Source organism: Pteropus vampyrus, unplaced genomic scaffold (assembly GCF_000151845.1).
Source record: "Pteropus vampyrus isolate Shadow unplaced genomic scaffold, Pvam_2.0 Scaffold342, whole genome shotgun sequence".
Lineage (NCBI taxonomy): Eukaryota > Metazoa > Chordata > Mammalia > Chiroptera > Pteropodidae > Pteropus > Pteropus vampyrus.
Window position 1 is genome coordinate 26,862 of NW_011889123.1, and position 8,937 is coordinate 35,798.

General features: G+C 42.6%; 1 protein-coding gene across 1 annotated transcript in view; it reads left to right on the forward strand.

Annotated features, from left to right (window-relative positions):
- The window catches only part of LOC105304450 (ryanodine receptor 2), a gene marked incomplete at its 5' end in the record, with an annotated part of 220,090 nt that overhangs the window by 11,496 nt on the left and 199,657 nt on the right, over positions 1 to 8,937 (forward strand). Inside the window, 3 exons of the mRNA XM_023522367.1 lie at positions 2,027 to 2,227; positions 6,241 to 6,346; positions 7,640 to 7,783. Of these exons, the coding sequence (XP_023378135.1) occupies positions 2,027 to 2,227; positions 6,241 to 6,346; positions 7,640 to 7,783 (451 nt within the window). The remainder of the gene's footprint in view (positions 1 to 2,026; positions 2,228 to 6,240; positions 6,347 to 7,639; positions 7,784 to 8,937) is intronic.

The following is an 8,937-nucleotide window of genomic DNA, read 5'->3' on the forward strand; positions in this document are numbered from 1 at the left end:
AGAAGTAACTGACGTCCCGTTGTTTTGGGACCCGCCAATCTAATTTTCTTACATTTGGAATGGAATTAATAAATTTCCCAATTGAGTCAGTTGGCCATTTAATAAAAGATAAGTTTAGTGTATTTGTCTAGGTGATTTCCTCGGCCAAGTATGTGTGTGTCATACACGTCTGCTAGTGTGGCCTGTCGCTGTGTTTCTCTGTGTGTATGTATATTTGTGTGTATGTGTGTGAATGTATGTTTATGTATATGCATATGTGTATGTGTGCATGTGTGTATTTGTGTGTGTGCTTGCATGTGCGCGTGTAGATGTGCGTATATGTACGGTGGATGTGTGCGTGTCTTTATTGGTGTTTGCTTGTGTGTCTGTGTGTGTGAAAGGAGCTTAGGGGTTGGCCTCTGTCCTGCCAGCTCTTCTCCCTTCGACGCATTAGCCATTCCCGTGTGTCTCGTTTCTGCACATGCACCTTTTGTTGGGATGCGTGGCATCCAGGCCCTTCGTGCCCCAGCCTGCGCGTCCACCCTGGGCTGCAGCAGTGACCGTTCTCAGAGGCAGACATTGCTGCCCCTTCCTGCATGTGTTCCTGAAGAACTGGCCTGTCTTCGTGCTCAAGATATCTGAGGACCCTTTCTTCAGCCTCTTGGTCCTTTGGTCCTTTATGTTTTCATCGTCGGCTCCTGCTTAGCTCTGCATTCCTCAGTCAGGTTCCTGAACCAGGCACATGGGGGAGGGGACAGGTGTGGGTCCTGCTTTGGTGAAGCTCACAGTCCAGGGGAAATAAGACACTTACTGATTCATTTCTTTTAAAATGTTTCACTGCTAATTACATTAAGTAATCTGAAAAAGTAGAATGGATTACTCGAAGAAAGAACATTTAGACTGGGCTGCTCCCAGGGAGGTGAGGGGAGGCCTCTCTAAGTTGAGGTCACTGCTGAGCTGGCGCTCAGCTGGTGTGGGGAGCGAGCGGGAAGAGTGTTCTAGGAGCTTCTCACTCCGAGCACGTGGCACCGCAAGGTTTGGAAGCAGGACAAGGACATGTGGCCGCAGCTGAATGAGCTGAGGAGAGAGGGTAAGGCAAGCATAGGGCAGGTCATACAGAATTCAGCTGTTTTCTAAAACCACTCAGATTATGGATTTTGAGTTTTAGACTAAGTTGAATTAAAGTGACTGCAGAATGTTAGCAGGAGAATTTTATTCTAAAAATCTCCGTGTAGCTGCTGTGAGGAAAACAGACAAGGAAAGGGAGGGTGGCCCAGTGCCCACTGAGTCGGCAGGCTGTCACACGAGCGCAGATCCGAGGGGACAGTGCTTCCACTAGCGTGGGACGAAGGAGACGGAGGACGTGGGGACAGACACCAGGGCTGCCTCAGAGCCAGCATCGACACTGCCTTGTATTTATATCACAGTTGGTACTAAGTGTATTTAGAGGTTTTCCTAAACTTGGGCATGTTTATACCAACTTACTGTATTAGTTAAAAATCCTTTGGCCTTTGTGTAGGAGAATACCCAGCTAGCCATTTAGTGAATAAGCAGCAAAACCACTTAATTACATGTGAAGTCCAGAGGCAGACAGTTCTAGAATTGGTATAGTAGCTCAGTGATGTCATCAGAAACACAGATCTTAATATCCTTCTGTGACCTTCAGTCTTTGGTTCCCGTCCTAAGGTGTGTTACCTTGTCTTCCTGCAGTGATTGTGTCCTTGACCCAGTAACACTCATTTTGAGAAGAGGGTGTTTTAGTCACCTGTTCTTAATGATGGAAAACTTTTCTCAGAAGACCCCGGGCAGACTTCCCCTTATATATCTCATTGACTGATGCAGTGAGTGTCCACCAATGGGACCTGCATCTGTCATTTCGGCTTAGGCAAATTCTATTCCATTCCCTGGGGCTCCCTGCACAAAGGCCGGGTTCTGTTCGCGAGGGAGAAGGATTGGCTGCTAGGCATCCCTGCCGCTGATTTTGATATCCATTAACTATGTCAAGATGCAGGAATTAAAGTTAGTGTCTTCTGAATTGTCGTCTTAGATGTGCCTGCTGCTCCAGTACCTCTGTGACTGCCAGGTCCGGCACCGGATAGAAGCCATCGTGGCCTTTTCGGATAACTTCGTAGCTAAGCTCCAAGACAACCAGCGCTTCCGATACAATGAAGTTATGCAAGCCTTGAACATGTCGGCTGCACTCACAGCCAGGAAAACGAGGGAATTTAGGTCACCACCTCAAGAACAGGTACAAGAATGTGTTGAAAATTATTCCTTTTTACTTTGGGTTTTGTCATTGCACAGTTATATCATAAATTCCCGAAGAGCGAGGGGTCCTGCTGCACACCGGGCTCTGGGCCCAGGGGCCATTGCTGGAGAGAGAAGTTGCTGCCACCTGAAGCTGTGAGAACTGGTGACGTTTCGCTGGGTGACACGTGTGGCAGTGGGGGGCGGAGACCTTCCTCTCAAAGGGCCTGTGTGGACTTGCCGCCTGGATGCACTTGCTCTGAGCTCCAGCCCCAGGGACACGCAGGGAGGTGCTGACCGTGGGCTTCAGGGCGAAAGCTGGAGGGGCCACTGGCCCCCGGTCACAGATGCAGGCAGAAGCCATTGTTCCTAACCCTCCTGCAGACACAGGTGCCATCAACCTGGGTAACACAAGTCGCTCTGCCCAGGGGATGCCCTGAGACCCCACCTCTCCCAGGAGGTAGGCCCCCCAAGCCGCTTCAATGACTTGTTCCATACAAATAGGCTGCCCTGGTTCCTGCTGAGAACTTTCATAAAATCTCTCAAAGGCTCAAAAATCCCAAAGAAACAGCATCTGGCCTCGGTGTTCCCTGAACCTCTTGCTGAGCAGCCCCAAGTCCTGCAGTAGTGGCAGCAAACCTCTATTTCTGACTTGGCCCCTCAAAACACCTATAAGCCCAGCACGGGTGCCAACCACATGTGAATTGCTTGGTGACCTTTACCAGGTGGCCCTGGAGGTGCACAGGCTGCAGTTGAACTTGGCCTGCAGCTAGACCCATCCCAGGTCTGTGCCAAGGGGCCCAGAGCACACCTACTACATAAGGCTACTCTACTAAGACCGGGAGACTTAGGAGCCCTACCTAATACATAAAAACAGACACAGGGAGGCAGCCAAAATGGGGGGACAAAGAAGCATGTCCCACATGAAATAACAACAAAGCTCCAGAAAAGGAATTCACCAAAATGGAGACAAGCTATATACCAGACACAGGGTTCAAAACAGTTTATAAAGAAGCTCAGTGAACTTAGGGTAAGAGTACATGAATATATGAACTCAGTGAGAACTTTAACAAAAAGATAAAAAACATAAAAATGGAGATGAAAAACCTACTAGGAAGCCAGTAAGAAATGAAGACTATAATATCTGAGCTGAAGGGTACATTAGAGGGAATCAGCAGAGTTAATGAAATGGAGGATTGAGTCAGTGGCATAGAGGACGAGGTAGGAGAGGGCACCCAAACAGAACAGCAACAAAAAGAAAGAATCCAAAAAAAGTGAAGATAATTTAAGAAGCCTCTGGGGCAACATGAAGCATAACAACATTCATATCATAGGGGCACCAGAAGGAGAAGAGAGAGAGCAAGGAATTGAAAACTTATTTGAAAAAATAATGATGGAAAACTTCCCTAACCTGGTGAGGGAAATAAATATACAACCCCAGGAAGTTCAGAGGACCCCAAACAAGGTGAACCCGAAGAGGCCCATGCAAAGACACATCATAATTCAAAGGCCAAAGGTTAAATTCAATGAAAGAATCTTAAAAGCAGCAAGAGAAAAGCAGTTAGTCACATTCAAGGGGATGGCCATAAGACTGTCAACTGACTTCTCAACAGAAACTTTGCAGGCCAGAAGGCACAAAATATTCAAAGTGATGAAAACCCAGGACTTACAACCAAGATTACTCTACTCAGCACAGCTATCATTTAGAGTCGAAGGACAGATGAAGAGCTTCCCAGACAAGAAAAAGCCAAAGGAGTTCATCACCATGAAGCCAGTATTACAGGAAATGTCAGAGAGGCTTCTTTAAGAAGAGAGAAAATACGTATCAAAAGCCTAAAGAATGGCAACAACTACATATCTGTCAATGAGTACTTCAAATGAAAGAGAATTAAATGCTCCAATCAAACGATACAGTGGCCAAGAGAGTCATTTCAGATTCAAAGACACACATGGACTGAAAGTAAAGGGATGGAAAACGATATTTCATAATGGACTTAGAGGGTACTGTGCTGAGAGGAGTAAGTCAGATAAAGACAAATGCCATATGATTTCATATACGTATGGAATCTAACGAACAAAATAAATAAACAAAAAACAGAAACAAACATAGATAACAGAACATTTTGAGGGTTACCAGGTGGGAGGAGGATTGGGTGGGTCGGTGAATAGTGGGAAAGGGGTTAAGAAATACAAATTGATAGTTACAAAATAGTCATGGAGGTATAAAGTATAGTATAAGGAATATAGCCAAAAGCATTTTAATAACTACGCACGGCGTCAGAGGGGCACTGGATTTATTGGGGTGGTTATTTTGTGAGTTACATAGGTGTCTTATCACTATATATGTTGTACACCTGAAACTAACATAGTACTGTGTACCAACTATAACTGAAAAATAAAAAATGTTATTAATTAAAAAAGCTCAACAAATGTAAAATAATTGGATTTTTTTCATGCACAATGTTTTTTTTCCTGACCACAGTGGGAGCAAATTAGAAATCAACAACAGAAAGGTAACAGAAAAATCTTCCAAAATGAAGAAACTAAACAACGCACTTCTAAATAATCAATGATTTGAGGAGAACGTCTCAGAGGAAATTTAAAAATACAATGAACTGAAAGAAAAATACATTAAACTGGTTAAAGAAATGCCGAGAGGGAAATACTTAGGTTTAAAAAGAGAAAAATACTAAATTTATGATCTAAGCTGCCATCACAAGAATTTAGGAAGGAAAGAGCAGAATAAACCCAAAGCAGCCAGAAAGAAGGCAGTAACAGCTCTCGAGGCAGACAGAAACCAGTGGACCTGAAAATAGCACAGTTGAAAAACAATGAATCCCAAAGTTGGTTATTTTAAAATGTTATTAAAATTGACAAACCTCTAAAAAACTGACAAAGGAAAAAAGAGAGAAGACACAAATTACCAATATCAGGAATGAAATGAGATATCACTGCAGACCTGGCAGACAGCTAAGGGGTCATATGGGAATATACATATGTACGCATACGCACACTGTATATGTGTTTACACACTGTATGATTTCATTCATATAACGTTCTTCACATGACAGTAATACATAGGTGAAGAGCAGTTTAGTGGTTGACAGGAGCAGGGATGAGGTGCAGGCAGGCGGGAAGTGGGTGTGAATATCAGAGGGTAGCAGGAAGGTCCTTGGGGTGATGGAATTGTTCTGTGTTTTGACTGTATCAGTGTTGGTATTCTGGTTGTGATGCTGTACTGCTGTTTTGCAAGATGCTACCTTTGGGAGAAACTAGGGAAGGGTACATAGGGTCTCATCGCATTGTTTCTTACAATATTATATGCATCTACAAGTTTTTTTTTTTTTTTCAAAATAAAAGGTAAACAAATTCACATAAAAAACGCAAGAAAGAAAACCTAAAGTTGTTTCCTAAAGGAAAATTATGAAACAGCAACAGACCTTTCTTTTCTTCATAAATGTAAAATTATTGTGTCTAAAACTAAAATAAGTGGAAGAAAGTTTCTTGCAGTTTGTTTAATTGAACTATTAACAAAAGATAGTTATTATATTGCTTTTTTATTTTATTTAGATTTTTATTTCTTTATTGCGTATCCTTCTCAATGGTTTAAAGAACTTCTCAAAACAAGTTCTTTAAATCAGTCAATAAAATGTAGAAATTAGATGGAAATGGAAGTGTAGGAGACACAAAATAAAATAATTTTTAATTTTAGATCTTAGTTGATTTAAGAACTCTGCATATACGAGGGTCTAATATCTTGTGGAATCGAGAGAGGAAGCGAATCCCATAACTGTTTTGCATCATGTTAAGCTTTGAATGATTTGATTTATTTTGTGGTCTTGGTTGGGTTGAGTGACAGATAGTGCTTTTTCTTCCATTGGGGACCAGTTTCTGAGCACACACAAACAGGCTTTGAACATCTTTGATTTTCACGATCTTTGCTATGTCGTTCCTGAGTCCACTTTTCTCTCATTCTCATCCTCATTCTTCCTTTTTCTCGTTCCAAACTTTCAGATCAATATGCTTCTCAATTTTAAGGATGACAAAAGCGAATGTCCGTGTCCTGAAGAAATCCGGGACCAACTCTTGGATTTTCACGAAGACCTGATGGCACATTGTGGTAAGGTCTTCTCGACCTGCAGCTCTTACTGTATGTGCATGTCCTGGCGTAAAGTAAGTATGTGTGTAAACAGGTTCTCCAGCAGCACGACGCCGGGGAATCCTTACGGTAAAGCGGTTAACTGACCTTGGTGGGGAGTCGGGGGCCAGCAGTGCGGGGATCAGCAAGGCATTTGGACCAGCGTTGACCAGCATTCTCCCTCTCTGTTCCCTCTTTCCCTCGGTGGCGGGGCATGGGCAGGGGAGTGGGGAACTGTAATCAGGTGCATTGGGCAGAGAGGTCAGTGTTGGGTTGATGTAAAGAAATTTGGTCCCAAACAGTTGTCTTTAAACTGACGGCAGGGCCACCTTTTAAGACTGGCCAAGGAAATCGGGCATTGAATTACATGTCAGTAGCCCAGGTCTATGAAGGGAATTCGCCCCTCCTCTTGTTCTAAGAACTTTTAAGATGGAATTAACGATGTGTTCTGGGCGGGGGCTCGACTGCCTTCGTGCAGTGGTGTGGGCGAAGTCTGTGTTCCAAGGAGGGAGAAGGGACTCGCCACTTCCTAAGTGACATGTGTAGCAACAGTGGTATTGTTTTTAATAAAGAGAATAAAAGCATTGCCTTGCACATTAACTCAGTTTATGCACGAAGAACCACTCAGTGACTGCCAGAAAGTTATGATATACACACACAATACACACACACATACACAGACTATATATGCACATTATATTTCTTTACACTGTATACATACACAGAACACATATGTATATAGTGTAAATAAGGGGACACTCTAAAATGGTAGAATTAATGCTTCAGACATAAAGCGTCCCCTGGTTCAGGATACCTAATCATGCCTGTTCTCCCTGTCTCTCAAGTCATTAAAATACTGCTGGCATTTATGGAGGTGAGTAAGGGGGACAAAGGCGTTTGGGCAAGCAGAACTACGGGCCTCAGCATATGGCACCCAGTCAAAGATGCCTGGCCAGCCAAGTAGCAGAATCGATCCCGACTCCTGAGAGAGTCTTTTGCTCTGCGTTCAGTTTTGTATTTGGTGCTGACTGCCGAGGCCCCCGAACTCACAGGCACAGAGGAGAAAGAGAAAGGAGGAAGAGAGGCCAGTGAGTGAGTCTTAGCTGTGGGCGCTGTGGCAAGCTCGCTTACTCAGCGTTGTCTGATGTTTTAGACTTGGCGGCATTGCTTTCAACTATTAATGGAAAAGGTTGCAAAGCTTGAGAATTGTTTTTCCTAAATGTACTTAAATTTTTTCTTTTCCTTTCTTTTTCCTCTTTGCTTTGTTCACACTAGGAATTGAGCTGGGCGAGGACGGGTCTCTGGATGGAAACAGCGATTTGACAATTAAAGGACGCCTGCTGTCCCTGGTAGAAAAGGTGACATACCTGAAGAAGAAACAAACTGAAAAGCCAGTTGAGCGTGACGCCAGGAAGTCCTGTAAGCAGAGTGAAAGGGCACGACAAAGTGATTCAACTGCTAAGACTTATTTATTCTTTGAACTACTGTATACTATATTACATGAGCCAGTGAGAGAACTGAGTTTGCAACTTCCAAGATTCAGATTCTTAAGTAGGTGCCTGGAGCCTCCAGAAGTAGCAGCAGCAGCAAAGTGTATTTGCAGGAACAGGTGAAGAGACAGCGGCATCGTAAGGGTGGGCGGGCTGCCCAAAGCACAGAAAGTTTTGGTTTTGGTTTGGAGATTCTCAAGATAAAGTAAAAGAGAAAAATTTAGCCTTCATACCTAAATATCATGCAGTTGACTTTGACATATTCTTGCATCAAGTTAACCTTTTCTTAAAGTTCACATAGATATTGTCTGTAACTATATTTTGGTTCTGAAACACCTTCTAAAGTATTAGGTGTTTCTGGCTCATCCACTGCCTGTTTAACTGAAGCGTAATAGCTGATAACCCTTGGAACCAAGTGAGCACATGGGCAGTGAGGCTCAGATGCACATGCTCGTCCAGAAGGGTTGGAAGGAGGTCTTGGTGATCCATTTACTCGCTACCTCACCCCTGAGACTCCATTCATTCTCAGATGCAGTGCTGGTTTATTAACAGCTTTTACTGAAAGAAAAAATAATAATAAACTCACGAAAAAAACTTTTTTTCATTAACTTATAGTGGAAACGCTTTATTCATATAATTGCTTCTAAATTTATTCTTTAGCATCAAGTTTGATTCAGGACTACTTCAAAATCAGAATTTAGCATTTCTTATAATCGTTTTTTGTTATCAAGTTTATGATTTTCACCTATTAAAAATAATAGCATGGTTTTGAGATATGTGGAAGTATTTTATCTGAATTTTGTAGTTGGTTAAAATTGGTAGTTTTTGTTTTTCCTTAAATAATGTATAGACTAAAGCAGTTTAAAGAGCTTCTTTTCAAAATCAGCCAGTGTATTGATGATAAAAATTAAGTACCTCGCTGTGTTTGAATTGGTTACATCAACCCTACTTAGCTTTGATAATTGTAGTATTTATTTTCAGAGGTTAGGAATTTCTGTTGCTTTTAAATGTGCTGAATTATACATTACACAGCAAGTGATCCTCTATATATGGAATGACTTTTTACTTTAATATAGCTTCACA